General features: G+C 44.2%; 2 protein-coding genes across 4 annotated transcripts in view; one reads left to right on the top strand and one right to left on the bottom strand.

The window, feature by feature from the left end:
* The window catches only part of CMPK2 (cytidine/uridine monophosphate kinase 2), a 20,092-nt gene extending 14,798 nt beyond the window's left edge, over positions 1-5,294 (bottom strand). Inside the window, exons 1-3 of the mRNA XM_074947697.1 lie at positions 4,622-5,294; positions 3,507-3,621; positions 2,175-2,376 (exon numbers count right to left, since the gene is read on the bottom strand). Coding sequence (XP_074803798.1) covers positions 2,175-2,376; positions 3,507-3,621; positions 4,622-5,284 — 980 coding nt within the window. The 5' untranslated portion in view covers positions 5,285-5,294. The remainder of the gene's footprint in view (positions 1-2,174; positions 2,377-3,506; positions 3,622-4,621) is intronic.
* RSAD2 (radical S-adenosyl methionine domain containing 2) lies at positions 4,746-19,527 on the top strand. Of its 3 annotated transcripts, none has more exons than XM_074947700.1 (6): positions 4,746-5,308; positions 11,422-11,583; positions 11,985-12,214; positions 14,416-14,565; positions 15,501-15,533; positions 16,188-19,527. In XM_074947700.1, the coding sequence occupies exons 2-6, from the start codon at positions 11,424-11,426 to the stop codon at positions 16,350-16,352; spliced, it is 738 nt and encodes a 245-aa protein (XP_074803801.1). In that variant the 5' UTR covers positions 4,746-5,308; positions 11,422-11,423; the 3' UTR covers positions 16,353-19,527. The 3 variants fall into 3 exon arrangements, with proteins under 3 accessions (XP_074803801.1, XP_074803800.1, XP_074803799.1); XM_074947699.1 differs by having other exon boundaries at positions 4,746-5,486; XM_074947698.1 differs by lacking the exon at positions 4,746-5,308 and adding an exon at positions 9,911-10,259.

Genomic DNA, 19,527 nt, shown 5'->3' with positions numbered 1-19,527 from the left:
AATCCCTCCTCCAAACACCGTCAAATAGTCCATGAATTGTGACCCTGCAGTTCTGTCAGTCTAACTGACCATGTGTGTGGAACTGGAAGCATTTCAGAGAATGCTACCATGATGGTCCTGGAATGTCATCTCTTACCTGGAAGCCTAAATTTGGCCTCCACAACCTCTCCTCTACCTTTTCCTATGTCACTGGTACCTACATGTACCATAACCACTGGCTCCTCCCAAGACCCGCACATAAATCTATCTAGACGTTTCAAGAGATCCGCAACCTTTGTATCTTCAATTTACATTCATCTAAAACAGCCTTACAGCCAGCTGCAATTGGCAGTCTGCGCTCTCTTTAGGTTTGTTGCAGCTAGGCAGTAGTGTATTAAGGAATCTTGCATAGTACCTGCCTGCGCTATGCCTGGCTATTTGAGAACTGGACTTTTAGCCATTCGCAACATAGCAGCATCACACACAGCAACGGAACTGCTTTGGTGTTACAGCATTGTCTTTTGAGACATACAGCTGCCATAATAATCTGGTTGTTGTGCTTCGTGACCCAAGTTGATGCTGATGACGGTATTACTGTGGCTAAAATGGCCGATGTGCGAGCGGCAGTCCTTGCCACATGAAGTGCGTCGGTAGCTCGATGCTGAGGAAGAGATCACAATCTGTGCCTGCTGAGTCCACCACCGTTTAGAACTCAGCCTCTGTGCCTCAAGATCCATATGGCAGTTAATCTTGAACTGGGAACCTCATTGTTTACTATTGCTCACCAGCGTGATCCATCTGTTGCTGATGATTCACAGCTGTCAATGTCAGTGCTGCACTGTTTCAAGTTATGCTTCCTCCACTGGCTTATACAAGCTGGTGAGAAGTGCATTCACAGCGTGTCCTTGAAGTGTTTCTTCTGGCTGCCTTGTATGCAGTTGCCGACTTTCAGTTCACCAAACTGCAACTGCCTTGGCATTCTAGTATCATCCACCCTCAATAGGTGACCATCCCAGCATAGCTGTGTTGAGATAAGCATGGCTTCAATCCCTGTGGAGTGACTACGTTACAGAACTTCATTAATGGTAACTTTATCTTGCCATTTGATGCAGAATATGTCATGCAGAGGTCATAAATGGAACTCTTCTAGAAGCTTAATATGATGTAGCAGGTCCAGGTCTCACACTGATACAAGTTAGACAGCACAATTGCTTTTTAAACTTAACTTGGTTTGAAGCTTAATATGTTGCTGCTAGACTCTGCCTGAAATCTGTCAAATGATTAACCAGCTTTGTTGATACGACTTGTCAGCTCCTTGTCTGTAGTAACATCATTTGACAATGTATTACCAAGATAGTAGAAGTCTGTAACAACATTCCGTTCATTGAGTGTTGCTGATGGTGACTGTTCATTTCATGTAGGGTTTCCCCGGCACAGGTTGATACATGACCTCTATCTTTTTCAGATTGTCAGCCTGTACCTTTCTGCAGACTCTGCGAATCTGTCCCTAATCAATTGTATCTCTTCTGAAGTATGTGCCTCTAGAACACAGTCATTGGCACACAGCAGCTCATGAACAATTGCCTCAAAGACTTTCACAGCGCAAACCTGCTCAGATTCAATTATTTTCCAGAGGATCGGAAATGTATCCCGATACCAGCATTCAGGTCTCCTATAGCATCACTGAGCATTGCTGCACACAAGAAATTAAACAAGAGCAGACCATTTACATAGCACTGTTTAATATCTTTAGTGATAGGAAATGGGTCAGCCAGAATACCATCTACTCATACTTTTTCGAGCACGCTGTCATGAACTAGCCTCAGAATGTCGGTGAATTTTTCTGGACAACCAAGCTTATGTAATAGCCCATAGCCCACGTCTCTGTTGATGTCAAATGCTTTAGTCAGGTCAATAAAGACAGCATAAAGGTCCTATTTCTGTTCTCTGCATTTCTCCTGCATCTGATGGCCTACAAATATCATAATATGCCTGGTTAAAGACAATACTATCAAGCTGCCTTTTTTCATATGCACTTAAACCACCAATCAGAATTAAGTAGAAATACATAAATATTTTCCAGGCTACCACCAAAGTAATGCTAAAGACAAGAAAGATAACTCAGGTAGCTTTGCTTGTCACACTGAAAGAATGGATGGTCACATTCAAACAACAGGAAAATATTTTTTACAAACCTGTCTACAACCACAGGTGACTCGGTGGATGCTTTTGCTATTTCTGAAGCAACAATGTAGTTGCCCAGAGCATAAAATGCCCTCCTGATGAGTGTTGGTTCATCATCAAAAGTCTTCCTCCACTGGCTGATACAAGCTGGTGGTGACCTTAAGAGAAGTGCATTCAGTGAGTCCTTGACCGACTGGGTTACAGTTGTTTTGCCTACAGTTAACATACAAATACAAAATCTTTAGACATATAGCATGGCACAACATAACAATTAGCTTTAATTTTTAAAAATGCAAAAGAAAAGTTCTTTTCCTTTAATCTGCAAAAAACACATTTTGATATATTTATCTAATATCTTACTACGTATCTTGACTGTTGTTATAGGACAGGGTTTTGGCTATGCCACAGTATGCTTCTATCTGACTATTTGAGTTCTTATCACAGTTTCTGTGTAGTACCTATAAGAGTATATCAGAGCTATATTTGCTTGCGGGGTTATCTTTACCTGCACCCTGTCTCTTTAAGGATTTGGAGCTCTGCTGAAGAGATCAAAGGGAATACAGCAGTGACACAAGAAGTGATCCCAGGAGGGTTGTTGTATGTTGTGCTCCAGTGAGACTGAGCTGGTGTGGGACTTGTCCAAGGTGTGGTTTGTTTATTTATATTATAAACCCCCCATTTAAAACACCCATGCTTTGGAAATGTAATACCTAGTCAGAGTCATTTCCCCCTTTTGCCAGTAGCCTGACTCTATTGCCCTTTAGGCCATCTGCTCATATGGTAACTTTTCTACATTTCAGTTTCAATAACTTTATTGACATGGCAGGGTACACAGATGTTGCTGAATTAATTCCTGGTATCATTCTGTTCACTTCAGTGGAGTGACACCATGATGAATTTTGCTCCCTGTTTAGGGGAGGTTCCCTACAACTGAAAATGCAGAATGTGCAGATATTCAGAGGCATTTACAATGCTGTTCTGTGAAAAGCAATTACTGGTTGCTCAAAAGTACCTTGATTCTCCCCTTCTCCAAGAGACTAAGGGCTGAACTGTGCACAACGGCTCTTGTTTCCAATATTCTACTTTGCCTACCTGAGTGCTCTTCCAATGACATTAGTAGGAAATTTGCACATGAAGTGAAAAATTGCTTTGGAGTTGAGATCTGCCATGCAAATCTGGGAGGAGAATTTTGATCTTTGTGACTTGCTCTTCTGGGCTCTGCCAACAACTTCTGAAGTCTTATTTTTGAACATCTCATGAGCCTTAAACATGCACAGAAGTCACATCAGACAATATTTTAACAATTATTCAGTTGTGATTCTATATTCACATTATGCACCTACCTGTTGCATCTAATCCTTCAATAACTATGACAGGAAAATCTCCCTTTTTTGAATGCTTGGGGCATTTATCCACTAGATCAAGGACAGCTCTGGCTTCAGGGATTAACGATGTGCACTGTAATAAATGTAACATTGATTACTCAACGAGCACCTGGTACACAGGTATTTTTCAAAAGACCATATTTAACTGGAAAGGGTAAAGTTTAATACAGAAGGACAATACAATTTTAAGACAGACATAAGAATCAAAGTCTTTGATTTGAACAATCCCAATCTTTGGTCCAGATGTGGTGATTCTGCTCCATCTCTTCTTAAAAACAGGGATATGTTTTCTAAAAAAGAAGATAGTAAGGAAAGGTGGAGTAAACGCCTCAGGTGTAAGGGCTGCTAAAGTTACTCTGAAAAATTATCTGAAAGCAATGGAGCTAGCACTTTAGATAGGACTTCATTAATCATTTACTAAAAGTAACCTGTTTACGTACATGTAACTTCTTATTACACTCAAGTACTTACAAGAAGAAGTATGGCTTATTGGATAGGGCACTGTGCTGGGACGCAGGAGACCTGGCTTTGTCATTGGCCTGCTGGGCGACCTTGGGCAAGTCACTTCACTGTTCTGTGCCTCAGTTTCCCCTTATGTATAATGAGGATACTCACACACACCTCATTTGTAAAGCACTTTGAGATCGATTGATGAAAAGTGCTATGCATTATGATTCCACAGCCTGCCGGCCGGTGCCTAATTTCATGTAAGCTGGTGTCATTCAGAAGTAACATCCACTTAAGTCAGTAGAACGACCCTGGGGTGTGAGTTCAGTTTCAGGGTAAGCATGCGCCTCTACACAAAAATTAAGACCGTGGGAAAGTAGGATGCAGCATCCTAGGTGAAGACGCGAATTGCTAAGCAGGCCCAGGGCGCCAGGGGTTAAGAAGGGAAAATAGGTCATGGACCCGATCCCCCGCACTTGGGCCAATGTCAATACAGAGTTGCTACCAAAGGATTGCACTATGGGAAAGGACCAGGCGCAGAGCCCCTGGGGACCTGCCGCCAGGCTGAGCTCCCCAGTGCAGCTTCCTCCATTTCCCTCTGAACGGGCCCCTGCCCGGGATCTCACCTGCTCCACCACGCTGCGGGCGGCCTCCAGGGAGAGGAACACGGCGGCGTGGCGAAGGCCGGGCACTGCGGGGTGCAGCGGCGGCTCCTCGGCGGCCACCACTCGGGCTCTGCGGAGCAGCTCTCTGCCGCCCGCCCCTCGCAGGGCCCACAGGCACTGCCACAGCTCGCCCCGCTCGCCCGCCTCGTACACGCCCAGCGGCGGCGGCTGCTCGCCCTGGCCCCGCAGCAGTTCCTCCAGGGCGCGCTCGGTCTCCGCGCCTCCCTGCGGGTCCTGGATGAGGAAGCCCTTCTCCAGCGCAGCCTGCGCCCCGGGGGCGCTGTAGCAGAGGAGCCCCAGGACCCGGCATCTCCCGAACGGCCCCTGCCTCAGCCTCTGCTGCAAACGCCGGTGCAGCCTGGCCGCCGGGACGCTAGGGGCGGCGGGGACGCAGAGGGAATAGCACCGCGCCGGAGCCGGCAGAAAGCAGCGGGGCTCGGGGCGGCCGCTGCCGCCTGCGCCCTCGCTGCCGCTGAGGGTGAAGCAGACCAGGTCCGAGCCGGGCCCCTCCACAGCGAAGCACGGTCGCGCCTGTGCGGAGCAGCCCGCGGGAGGCGCCGCCATGGCGGAGAGCGAGCGGGGCAGCAGCAGCGTGAGGCTGGCCAGGCGGCTGCGGCAGAGCATCCCGCACCGAGCACCCCGCGACAGGTACTCGGAGAAACGAAACCGAGCGGCGCCAAGGCCTCTCCGCCCCCTCCATGGCACCTGCGGGGGCAGGGAAACCCGATAAGGCGGCGCGGGGGGGAAACGAAAGCGAGCGGGTAGTTTGTTACCCGCCCAGCCCTCCAGCTATCAGCAGGGCTTGTACTGGAGCTGAAAACCAAAGGTACGGCTATCGTTTGGGCTGTGGGGCCAGCTTTTCTAGCCAGCAGCGGCAGCAGCAGGCTCTTCGCTCTTCTGCAACCACTTCAGAGAAACCCAGCCCGCTTGCTGCTGCTGGGAAACCACACAAAACAAGGGGGGAAAAAAGGTGGTGGGGGGGAACGACTGGGAGGCTATACGGATCTGTTTGCACATTAGGCGATGACAACATCTTTGAAAACAAGCAGTTGTGATGAAAGAAACGAAACTCGTCCAGGTTGCAAGGGATTGGGAGTCCCGTGTTTGCAGCGGGAGTGTTTATGTCCCCAGCTCAGAGGTCTGACTGCATTGGTTGCCAAAGTGCCCCGCCACACGCCCTTAACCATAGAATCATAGAAGATTAGGCTTGGAAGAGACCTCCGGAGGTCATCTCGCCCAACCCCCTGCTCAAAGCAGCACCAACACCCACTAAATCATGCCAGCCAGGGCTCTGTCAAGACAGGCTTTAAAAACCTCTAAGGATGGAGATTCCACCACTGCCCTAGGTAACCCATTGCAGTGTTTCACCACCCTCCCAGTGAAATACTGTTTCCTAATATCCAACCTAGACCTCCCTCACTGCAACTTGAGACCATTGCTCCTTGTTGTGTCATCTGCCACCACTGAGAACAGCCTAGCTCCATCCTCTGTGGAACCCCCCTTCAGGTAGTTGAAGGCTGCTGTCAAATCCCCCCTCACTCTTCTCTTCTGTAGACTAAATAAGCCCAGTTCCCTCAGCCTCTCCTTGTAAGTCATCTGCCCCAGCCCTCTAATCATTTTCTTTGACTTCCGCTGGACTGTCTCCAATTTGTGCACATCCTTTCTGTAGTGGGGAGACCAAAACTGGACGCAGTACTCCAGATGTGACCTCACCAGCCGAATACAGGGGAATAATCACTCCCTCGATGTGCTGGCAATGCGCCTACTAATACAGCCCAATATGCCATTGGCCTTCTTGGCAACAAGGGTACACTGCTGACTCACATCCAGCTTCTCGTCCTCTGTAATCCCCAGGTTCTTTTCTGCAGAACTGCTGCTGAGCCAGTCAGTCCCCAGCCTGTAGCGGTGCATGGGATCTTCCTTCCTAAGTGCAGTATAAAAATATTGCTAGAGCATGCAGAGGTGTAATCAGGAAGGCCAAGGCACAAATTGGAGTTGCAGCTAGCAGGTAGGGTGACCAGACAGCAAGTGTGAAAAATCGGGATGGGGTGGGGGGTAATAGGAGCCTATATAAGAAAAAGACCCAAAAATCAGGACTGTCCCTATAAAAATGGGACATCTGGTCACCCTACTAGCAAGGGATGTGAAGGGTAACAAGAAGGGTTTCTACAAGTATGTTAGCAACAAGAAGAAGGTCAGGGAAAGTGTGGGACCCTTACTGAATGCGGGAGGCAACATAGTGACAGATGCTGTGGAAAAAGCTGAAGTACTCTGCTTTTTTTTGCCTCGGTCTTCACAGACAAGGGCAGGTCCCAGACTGCTGCACTGGGCAACACAGCGTGGGGAGTAGGTGAGCAGCCCTCAGTGGTGAGAGAACAGGTTAAGAACTATTTAGAAAAGCTGGACATGCACAAGTCCATGGGTCCAGATCTCATGCATCCAAGGGTGCTGAGGGAGTTGGCTGATGCAATTGTAGATCCATTGGCCATTATCTTTGAAAATTTGTGGCGATCAGGGGAGGTCCTGGATGACTGGAAAAAGGCACTACTGCACTAATGCCAATATTTAAGAAGGGCTCTAGAGGCGATCCTGGCAATTACAGACTGGTAAGTCTAATGTCAGTACCGGGCAAATTAGTTGAAACAATAGTAAATAATAAAATTGTCAGACACATAGAAGAACATAAATTGTTGCGCAAAAGTCAACATGGTTTCTGTAAAGGGAGATCATGTCTTACTAATCTATTAGAGTTCTTTGAGGGGGTCAACAAACATGTGGACAAGGGGAATCCAGTGGACATAGTGTACTTAGATTTCCAGAAAGCCTTTGACAAGGTCTCTCACCAAAAGCTCTTACGTAAATTAAGTTGTCATGTGATAAGAGGGAAGATCCTTTCATGGATTGAGAACTGGTTAAAAGACAGGGAACAGAGGGTAGGAATAAATGGTACATTTTCAGAATGGAGAGGGCTAACTAGTGGTGTTCCCCAAGGGTCAGTCCTAGGACCAATCCTATTCAACCTATTCATAAATGATCTGGGGGAAAGGGGTAAACAGCGAGGTGGCAAAGTTTGCAGATGATACTAAACTGTTTTTCTCATAGGGATGTTATCTGGAACTGGTGGTAAGCCCACGTAGTCAGGAATGGAATGAGACATGGTCCATGAAATCCCTATCTTACACTGGTGTTTTTCTCTTTTGGAGCACTTAGGGAGTAAACAGCATTCACATATGTGGGTGCGCTGTTCATCAGGAGATGCCTCCCAAGCCACCTTTGCTGAGGCTGTAAGGCAGATCACTGGGTACACAATGCATGCATTATTCAAGTACCTTTTCTGGAACATATATTTACTTTCCAATTTTTTTTGTACACTCACCCACCTGCTTGAACATAGCCAGACTTGATCTGAGACACTTTGTGCGCAAGGAACTGATTCTTCCCCTGCAGGATATAAGTAACTTGCACTGAAGTCAATAGGGAGAGAATCAGGCCCCTGGTGTTTAACATTGTCAAAAGTCCAGGTAGTTTTATGCTTTTTTTTTTTTTGAGCCTACACTAGAACATTGTATGCAGAAAAAAGACTATTACAGTCGTTGCTTGCAAAAAACATTTTAGAGAAGTACATTATACACAAAAGTACACTTGTGTTTTTCCTGCATTGCTCATGCATTGGTGAATGTTTGAGCTGGAAGAATGTTTTGGTAACCAACATGCACATAGGTACACCAAATACCTTGTTTTGTTTACCAGATCCAATATCCAATACTGTTACTGCTGCTATATATAACATTTGAAGTAGGATTTGCTGAGGTCAGGTATGCAAACTTGGATGTGGGTTTTGCTATGCTAGAGCTGTGAAGTATAGCCCTAGTAGGTAATTCTGGGTATGTGGTCCAAACCCATATTCAGAAAATGTATTGATGCTAAAAATGAAGAAAGCATTTGTAATTTTCATTTCACAAGCAGGGTGTAGAGAAGATTTTAGAAAATGAGAACATTTTGGCTAACTCTGACAGTCTTCTTATGGGACATTTGCATTTTTAAACTCCCTCCCTCCCCCACATCAGTGAGCCTTTGTTTCAAATAAACATTAAGTGCTAGTAGGTAATACAGCCCTGGAATTATTCATTGTCTGAACAAAATTAATCCACCATACTCCTAACCTTCTTATGTATCCCTCTGAAAATTGTTTGCAGTGTTGTTGTAGCTATCTCAGTCCCAGGACATTAGCCAGACAAGGTGGGTAAGGTAAGTTATTGGACCAACTTCTGTGTGAAAATGTTAGCTGAGAGAAAATATTAATGGCCTGGGAGCCATAAAGTGGTGTGGGAAATTAAACACTCTGGCCCCAAGCAGGGTGACTAGATAGCAAGTGTGAAAAATAGGGACACTTTTTTTTTCTGGGGCCGGGGGGAGAGAATATTTGCATATATAAAACAAAGCCCCTAATATCTGGACATCCGGTCACCCTAACCCCAAGCCTCAGCTTGAGATTGTCACACAGGTTGGGAGGTGGGGTGACTGGAAATTTTGCGCCACTTCTCCAGGCTTGAGGCTGCTCTGCCTTGGACTGGTCCTCTGAGGCTGTATTAATTTGTGCCAGCTGTGAGCACCCCTAGAGAGGGCCTTTATAACAGACAGAAAATCCTCAGGCGGGGGGAGAGCAGGAGAGAGAGGAGTCCAGGCTAGAATGATTCTCCTTATTGGCCAGCAGCACAGCGCCCAGCTGCTTTAGAGGCCGAGGGCATCCCGCCCCTTATGGTCAGTTGTGAAGACGCACACGCCTCAATCACACCTGCTGGCTGGACTGCGGTTTGCAGACACCCCATGTGTCGCCTAGGGGATGCCCAGGGGGAGGGAGCATGTCCGATGCAATCAGGGGTGTAGGGTAGCTCTGCGGGAACCGCTCCGTTGCTGTGGATGGGAAGCAGGGCACTAACCAGCTGAAACCAGAAGTCGGGCATATTTCCCAAGCGCCTGTTTGGGAGCCAGGCACGGGCCTGAGCAGGGCCCCAAAGTGGGGAGGAGGGTGCACAGCAGCTGGAACCAGGCAGGGAGTGGGGGTGGCCCATTGTAAACGGGCTCGCCGCGGGCTCCACACACCTCGCCTGCTGCCTCAATCGGGAGCCAAGTTTCGCTTCTCCGTAAAGGAAACCGAAACTGCCCCTTCCTTTCCCCCAGCCAGCAGCGCCTGTCACATGCTCCCCGCTATTAAATGGAGCCCGCGCCCCTGCCCTGCGCCCCAGAGCGCTGCAGCCCCGCACCGCCATGCACCTCGCCGAGATGCGCACCTTGCCCCAGGCGCTGGCGATGCTGCTCCGAGTCCTCCATGCGCAGCTGAGCGCCCTGTGGCTCTGCCTGGCGCCGTTCTCCTGCTGGCTCCGGGGGGCGCTGCTGCCCGGGAGGAGCCCCCCGCTGCTGGAGGAGGGCGCTGGGGAGCCGGATGGCGCCGAGGTGCCCACGGTTCCGACCAGCGTCAACTATCACTTCACCCGCCAGTGCAACTACCGCTGCGGCTTCTGCTTCCACACGGCCAAGACCTCCTTCGTGCTGCCCCTCGAGGAAGCCAGGAGGGGGCTGACCATGCTCAAGGAGGCGGGTGAGTCTGCCCCACTGATGGCCCTGGGATCTCCGGGGTGAACTCCGCTGCTGGGACTGGGGCTGTAGACTGAGGGCATCCGCCCCCCGCCTGGCTGGGTCATCCAATTAGTGCAGCAAATACTCTGACATGGTCCAAATTCTGATTGATTGTTATTATTAATTATTATTAATTATTATTATTATTTATTTTAAATTTATTGTCCAAATGCTGAATTTCATGGGGAGGGGAATTGACAAAATTCCCCCTTTTTGATCAAGAATTTCCCCAATTCTCCCTCCCTCAGCACCTTTCTCCACTACCCCTGAATTAAAGCTGTGATCCAGACCTAAAGAAGCCCAGCAGAGTAGATTCAGGCTCCAGTTCTCTCCTTATTCAGTCATGTGCTGAAAAAGTACTGGAAGTACAGTATATGGGACACATTTGGAGTAGTGCTGCTATGTGGCATCTTCATAAAATGTAGCCAAAAGTTCTCCCCGGTAAAAAACAATAAATCTCCTTTGCCATTTCAGACGAATATGTTTAGTTTTGGTTCAACTAGGAGAGAGTTCAAACAGCGCCTGAAAGTTAAAATTTAGTCGCTGCCTTAAATGTGAAAAGATACAAAAAACTGCAGTAGAGGCTGATATCATCTAAACGTGGGGACACAAATCTGACTGGTAAAGGTCTGGCTTACAAGCAAAGAGCATTGATTATTATATTAGCCCACATTTTCAAAGCTTAAGTGCCTGAAGATAGCCTGCTAAATTCATAAATAAAGTATCTAAATGTGGATTTAGGAGTGTCTTTTCAGATACCCAGGTTTGAAAATATTTGCCTTATAATTTTAATGATTTGTAAATAATCTTCTGTACAATAATGTGCATGGTACTTTACATAGTGAATAGAGACAAGGGGTGAAATCTTGGCTCCATTGAAGTCAATGGGAATTTCATACATTTATGAAAATCGTAGCAAAACTTTAGCAGAAAAAGGGGTTTCTCCTCTTCATACATTTTTGGAACAGTTTATTGAACTCAAGGGGAGTCTATGGACTGTGGCTCACCATTAGTATATCTGTGCAAATCATCTGTATTCTTCAGTGTATATGTTGTGAGAAAAAGTTCCCAAAACTTAAATTTATCCAATCTAAATAGTATTTCTCTTTTTTGTCAAATACTAGGTATGGAAAAAATAAACTTTTCAGGAGGAGAGCCATTTCTGCAAGACAGAGGAGAATTTGTGGGCAAATTGGTCCAGTTTTGCAAGCAGGAACTAAAACTGTCAAGTGTCAGCATTGTGAGCAATGGCAGCATGATTAGAGAACGATGGTTCAAGCGTTACGGTAAGAAAGAACGATGTGTATGTTTAAAAAGATGCACGGGTTTCAGGAGTCTTCTCAATTCAACTTTATAGTAAGGTGTCTGTCTGTAGATATTTTTGTTAATAATACATTTACAGTAAATGCAAACAAAACCAAATACTCTTATGTGTACTTTTAAATCAGAGGTATTTAGACTGACTTTAAAAACATTAGCTCAAGGCGTCCCCATGTCTGTGTAGAAAAGGGGTATGTCACTTTTGAGATGCTCTCCAGTCCTCCCGTGACCACGTGGAATCCTTTTTGGTAGGGTTCCTCATGATGGGTTTTGAGGGTGTACTTGGAGGTGGAAGATGGCAGAGCTGGGCAGTTAATAACTCTTTACTACAGACATTGAATATTACTTAATGTTTTGTCTGTTTCAGGTGACTACCTAGACATTCTTGCAGTTTCCTGTGATAGTTTTGATGAGGAAGTCAATGTTTTAATTGGCCGTGGACAAGGAAACAAGAACCACATTGAGAATCTCCAAAGACTGAGAAAGTGGTGCCGAGATTATGCTGTGGCTTTTAAATTAAATTCAGTAATTAATAGATTTAATGTTCACGAAGATATGAATGAACAGATTAAGGCACTAAATCCTGTCCGATGGAAGGTAAGCAAGAAATACAGGGCTACATGTTCTCTTCTCAGGGAAAGGGGAGAAGAAGGAAGGTAGGATTGCCAGGCATCTGGTTTTCGACCGGAACGCCTGGTTGAAAAGGGACCATGGCAGCTCCGGGTGCTGACTGCGCCTATAAAAGTCTGGTCAGTGGCGCAGCAGGGCTGAGGCAAGCTCCCTGCCTTTCCTGGCTCCGCATGGCTCCTAAAAGTGGCCGCATGTCTGGCTCCTAGGCACAGGGATGTCCATGGGGGCTCCATGCGCTGCCCCAGCCTGGAGCGCCGGCGTCAGTTCCACAACTCCCATTGCCCGGAAACGGTGGACAATGGGACCTGTGGGGGCAGTGCCTGCGGGCATGGGCAGGGAGCAGAGCCCCCGGCCCCTCCACCTAGGAGTCAGAGATGCTGGCTGCTTACGGGAACCGCCTGAGGTAAGCGCCGGCCAGCCACAGCCTGCACCCTGAACCTCCTCCTACACCCCAGCTCCAGGTTGAAACCCCCTCCCACACCCCAAACCCTCTCCCACACCCCAAACCCTCTGCCCTAGCCCTGAGCCCCCTCCTGTACCCCAATCCTCTCATCCCCGAGCCCACACTCCCAGCCGGAGCCTTGAACCCCTCCCATACCCCAATCCCTTGCCCCAGCCCAGGGTCCCCTCCCATACTACAAACCTCTCGGCCCCAGCCCAGAGCCCCCTCCTGCACTCCAACCCCCTCATCCCTGGCCCCACCCCAGAGCCCACACTCCCTCACCCAAAACCCCTCCCCCAGCCCTGAGCCTCCTCTGATACTATGAACCCCTTGGCCCCAGCTTGGAGTCCCCTCCTGCACCCCCAGCTGGAGCCCTCACCCCCTCCCATTTCCCAATCCCCTGCCCAAGCCCGGAGTCTCTTCCCACACCCTGAACCCCACATTTCTGGCCTCACCCCAGAACCTGCACCCCCAGCTGGAGCCCTCACCCCTCCTGCACCCCAAACCTCTGCTCCAGCCCAGTGAAAATGAGTGAGGGTGGGGAAGAGCAAGTGATGCGGGGGGGGGGGTAGAGTGAGCAGGGTCGGGACCTCAGAGAAGAGCGGGACAAGGGTTTTGTGCAATTAGAAAGTTGGCAACCCTCCAGGAAGGGGGCCTGGTGGAGCAGAGCTCTGCTATGACTGATCTTCCAACTGGGTGAGATAGAGCTGTGGCTCTAATTTATGATGGCACTTAGTATCGGGGATCCATAACCAATTCCCAGACAGGCCACCTCCCTCACTGCATTTGAGTGATACTCAGATACAGTCGAGAATTTGCCCTTTCGTGTTATTTACAACGAAATATTTTTTCACCATACAGAAGTCTGGTAATTTTGGGACATATAGAGAACATCGTGTTTTTTTTATAGGGGAAAAAAATTGAAAAATGTCATATTACTTTGAAAAAAGGAAGAAGTCTGAATACACAATATTAATTATTATTAAGTATATTTTTCATTAGAAAAGTGTTAAATAGCTGTCCTAAGTAGTTTAAAATCTTGTAAGGCTAGCATGCTTTTAAATGTTCAAAGATGCATGGAAGAGTCTTTCTCAATAGTTAGAGCCTGATCCTCCACTCTGTTACACTAGTTTGCAGCATTTTAATTCCATTGAAATAAATGTAATTGAACCAGCATAACACTGGTGTAACAGAGTGGGAGATCAAGCAGTTTGATCTCTAGGAAAAAAACTATGAGAGAAATTTTGGTCCCACTGAAGTCAATGGCAAAACTCCCATTTACTTTAGTGGGGCCAGGATTTCACCCTATTGGCATCTATCATTTATGCTGGTTTTACACTCCATGGTATGCTGGTGTGACTCCGTTGACTTCACTGAAGATTCAGCCAGTTGAAACCACTGTGAAAAGAGAGACCCAGGCCCTCTCAGTCATGGTGGGGTTTATGTTTTGTTTTTTCCCATGGTAATTATGACAGATATACAACCTTCATCATGTAAAAGCAGCAAAGCGTCCTGTGGCACCTTATAGACTAACAGTCGTATTGGCGCATAAGCTTTCTTGGGTGAATACCCACTTCGTCGGTATTCACCCACGAAAGCTTATGCTCCAATACCTCTGTTAGTCTATAAAGTGCCACAGGACTCTTAGTCTGGATCTTTAAAGGTGGCAAACACGGCTACCCCTCTGATACCTGACAACCTTCATCATATACGTTCTGTCTTTCAGGTATTCCAATGCCTGCTCATTGAAGGAGAGAATACAGGTGAAGGTGCACTGAGAGAAGCAGAGAAATTTATTATCAGCGATGAAGATTTTGAACGATTCCTAGATGGCCATAGAGAGGTCTCATGTTTAGTACCAGAATCTAATCAGAAGGTAAAATTAAGCTATTCTTTGATAATTCTTTATTATCAGAAACTAGAAAATAGCATGATTGCTAATGCTTTGCTTACTAATACTTACTTAGAGTTAGACAATATAATTCCTTTAGCAGCTGTTTTTTTTATATTTGGAGAATTTTAAAAAAAATCTATTCCATATGGAGTGAAAAGCACATAAAACTGGGATACTTACAGTTGTGGAGCCCAATTCTGCCCCCATTGAAATCGGTGGGAATTTTGCAATTGATTTCTATGGTAGCTGGACCAGGCAATGTTGGCGGTACTAAGGTAGATGGGGGCATTCAAAATACCAGTAGAGTAACAGTAATAGGTTAGGTTTTCTAAGCAAAAACCTACGTAGTGAATTTAAATCAAAACAAAACAAAAAAGACAGAATCTGGAGGAATTTAGTGCCAGATCACAACATTTAAGGACGGTCACATTTTAATAGATAAGTTTTTTTTAAATTCGGAGCCCAGTTTTCAAATGTGGGTGCCTTAATGGGCCACATCCTTCCTTTTGAATTTCATAAAATCATTTAAACATGTAAAATGGGTATTCACTGTACATATCTAAGTGCTGATGTGAACATTTAAGTAAGTGATTGGATATATTTTAAAAGCACCTGTATCCATTTGAGCATCCATGTTTCAATCTGATCCTTAAACCAAACAAAAAATGGTTGTCTAGCAACAATTTGTTCTTTCATAAAAAGCCACCTTCATGGTTCTCTGTCTGCTACTCACTAAGGGCATGATCCAAAGTTCATCAAAGTGAATGGAAAGACTCCAGCTGATTCCCAAGGACTTTGGATCAAGCCCTAAGAGAATGGATACTTATTATGCTTATACCTTATTTCTCCCTAACTTTCAGTAAAAACATAGATTTTAGTTTGTCTAGTAATTTATAGTTTTTTCTATGCTTTTACAGATGAGAGACTCATACCTCATTCTGGATGAATATGTAAGTTTTTATTTGCTACTTAATGAGTTAATATTTGTCTATCAGTTAATATGGGCTATGCTATTATTCATGGTTTAGCAGGCTAAACTACAATTACTTCAGTTTAATGTTTACCCCATACAGCACTTTCCACACGTTTCTGAAAGAGTGGCCTGCTACATGTGCATGCAAGGAAATTGCATTCATCATCATAAACATTTAGACAAGTCAAACACAGGACCTGATCCTGCAAATGGACCTCAGTGAGCAGCTTCACAATTGCATAGGGGTCCACCTGCATGCAACCAATTGCAGGATCAGGATCATAGTTTACACATCTGTTATATTTGATCTTCACTGTGAAGTCCAATTTGCAGAACTAATTTGTATGGGAATGTGTATTCTTTACCAATATGTAAACTAAGCAGGATATTTTCTAACTCTCTTTGTACCATCTTTTAGGAGAAAAAAAAAGACCCTGGTCCTGCAAAGATTTACTCACGTGCTTAACTTTACACTTGCGAGTAGTTTCATTGGCTTCAGTGGAATTACTCACATGCGCAGAGCTAACCATGTGCATGAGACTTCACAGGATTGGGGCTTAAGTTATTTAATTTTGTAGAAATACTCCACTTTTAGCCACTTTCTAATTTTCTTAATCTATGAATTTTCTAGATGCGTTTTCTGAACTGTAGAAATGGACGGAAAGAGCCTTCCAAATCTATCCTAGATGTAGGCGTAGAACATGCTATAAAATTCAGTGGATTTGATGAGAAGATGTTTCTGAGTCGAGGAGGAAAATATGTGTGGAGTAAAGCAGATATGAAGCTAGAATGGTGACTCAAAAGTACTTTTTTTATTACACATGCGCTTTGTAGTACTATAATAATAATAATAATTGTTTTTGACATAAGTATTGTATGTTTGTTTGTTATTTTTATGCTTTATATATATGCCAAAGACCATTTTTAATTAAAAGTAGAGTAATGTTAATTGCAGAGAAAATAGTGTATGTAACTTTAAATTTTAGCTTGCATAAAACTAACTTTTTTGAAATTTAGATTGTTTTTATCTACTCTGTACTCAGAGATTACTAAATAATGATTGAATTTAGATATAAGATGATCTCCCAAATCTAGTACTTACCTAATCTCTTAAAATTCTTAGACTACACCTTCCACTATGGTAAAATATATTGTAAAAATATAGGTAGTTCTAGGCATAAAGAGTATTGCATTAAATAAGAAAAAGGCATATGGGAAATAGTTTTAAAATAATAAATCAATGACCAAGAAAAACAAAAACAACAAATGGAACATTATAATATGCTTCTTTAATTACCAGTTAGGTAGATTTCTTACCATGAAGCTTGTTCTGCCTAGTTCTTAAGAAATAACAAGTTACAATTCCAGGCTACGTCACTGGGGGCAAATCAGTAGCGCTTTGAAGACAATGCTGACTTTTTCTTGAGTAAGAACTGTTGAATTGGGCTAGTTACCATAATATATGACTGAGGCATAGGCTAAATTAAGTTAAATGGAAACCAGCACCTAGTGAAACCTCCAATTTTCACTTTGCAAACATTTATTTGTGAAAGCGCATATTTCCTCCAGTATTTGTAAATGTCATGCAGAGTGCAGTTTTTGTGTGTTTACTAGAGAACACTACTTTTGTCAGGGGAGAATATGAAATTTTTCCCAAAACATAATCATGTTTTTACCCTTGATGGAAACTATTATTTCACTAGAAACTGACAGTGTTTCCCATGGGAAATAGCCTTTTGTTTCAACAAAAAGTATTCAAGGTGAAAACCAAATATTTTGCTTTTTACATGAAGCCACTAAAATCTTACTTTTTAAATGATTTCCCCCCCACCCCATCCAGCTCTTCTGGGGGAGCTCTATTAGAGAGAGTGGACAGAATTCTGTAATGGCTGCCTTGTGTTAAAGACATGCTAGCATTATTAGCTGTATATTTTGATAAGCCAGGAAGTCAGAAACCACAAAGTTCACATACCATATGTCTTCATTTAGAAGCCAGCTTGGCTTAGTAATCACCCTTATTTAGTAGCTGCACCAATAACATACAAACTGTAAGTGAAACCAATTAAATTTAATAACAGCCTCCTTTAATTTAAAGGAGTAGCATCAACTTGAAATACAGTAAACTCAAAAACACGAGTTAGAAGTAATTTCAGTTATTACACTTGTGCCTGAGCCCCGCTGCAAACTGTTATGGTTTTACAGTTGTTTTTCTATTTTTTTTTTAATTCCCTTCTTCATTTTTGTGTGAAAAACTCTACAAATGGGGAACTCACTGAGGACCCTATCCTGCAGACACTTATGTGCGAGTAACTTTACTCATTCAAATAGTCCCGTTGAACTTAGGCCTGGCCTTGGAATCTATGAAAGGGAGAAGTAATTAAATGTAATAGAAGCCACAGCTTCTAGATAGAGTTTTATGCTATTATGCCCTGCTGAAAAAATGGGAAAATACTTTTAAATAGTAATTCCTTAGGTCTGTATTTTATTGTCCTAACCATAATGACATAGAGCCCTTAAAGAACAAAAGAGTGCCGAGAGAATTCTGCAATCATTATGGTGTCTATACATAGATTTTTATTTTTAATTTTTTTTTCTCAAGGCATTTTAACTGCTCCAGATAGAATTAAAAAGCTTGATCCCACAATCTTTAGGCAAAATTCCTCATGACCTCAGTTGGAGTTTTCCCTGCGTAAAGACTGTGGGACAACACCCAAAGTATATACTTGTGTCCTTGAATATGATTTTTTCTTATGGCTAAAATCTTGGATCCAACATATATCCTCTGCAGCCAGGCTGTGAGCTGAGGAGTTGGAATTTTCTGTGATTGCTGGTCCAGCCCCAGCTTGAGGAATGGCTAGTGTATCCTTCAGAGTAGCAGCCGTGTTAGTCTGTATCCACAAAAAGAAAAGCAGTACTTGTGGCACCTTAGAGACTAGCAAATTTATCTGAGCGTAAGCTTTCGTGAGCTGCAGTATCCTTGTATCATTAAATCCATCAGCCTACTGCTAACCCAAAATGCCTGCTGCATAGCAGCATGCAGGGAGCCTCCTCAGCTATGAGCCACACACACTGAAGTATTCAGTCCCTATGCAGGCTCTTTTAATCTTGCCACCCTTCCTGCTGCTCTGTCATTTGCACAAGAGAAATGCAACAGTTTTGCTACAGGAATAAAAGAGTTAGAGAGAAGATGCTAAAAGTGAATAGAAAAGCAACTACAAAAATTCATACATTTAGAAATATTTAAAAGAATGATAAAGAACCAAAATTTTCAGAGAATGCTGTGAAGAGAGTTCTGATTTGTGTTCTTACTTTTCACATGGAATTCAGTCCTGTGGGATTTTCATTGTCTTTACTACAGTGTGCAATAAAAAACCCCAAACCTACTGTATGTGATATTGCTTCAAAGGAGATGAAAATTGTCTGCACCAATGAGAACTTGCTTTAATTTTTAACATACTTTGAAGGCCAAACCTTAGCAGTGAATAGACACTTTTAACAAAATGAAGGGTTTTTATCTATAGCTATAAGTTTCAGTATTAATCTAGAATGATGTGCTAGATACAGTATATGGATGTGGTTCCTATTAGAACAAGTTGTATATTTTAGGCCGTGATCCTACAAAGATTTATACACACACTTGACTTTAAATATGTGACTTTAGGTCTCAATCCTGCAAACACATATGTGCTTAACTTTACTAGCATGAGTAGTCTCATGGTAGTCAAGAACATGCATATGTGTTTGCAGGATCAGGCATTAGTTTGCACAGTAACTTGTTAGCACTTTTATTGCTTTTCGTATTAGGAAAAGTGATAGGTAATAAGAGCTCAATGCACTTGAACTCAGTGAGAATTTTTCCTGAGTAAGTAATGTAGGATATGCCCTATTTGATGTGCTTTGCTTTCATTATAAAGTGTAACTGTAATATTTTAGTATGTTGCACAAATATGATGATGAATTTATTTATTATT

This window comes from Natator depressus, chromosome 3, assembly GCF_965152275.1.
Source record: "Natator depressus isolate rNatDep1 chromosome 3, rNatDep2.hap1, whole genome shotgun sequence".
NCBI lineage: Eukaryota > Metazoa > Chordata > Testudines > Cheloniidae > Natator > Natator depressus.
This window is presented reverse-complemented; position numbering and strand designations above follow the sequence as displayed.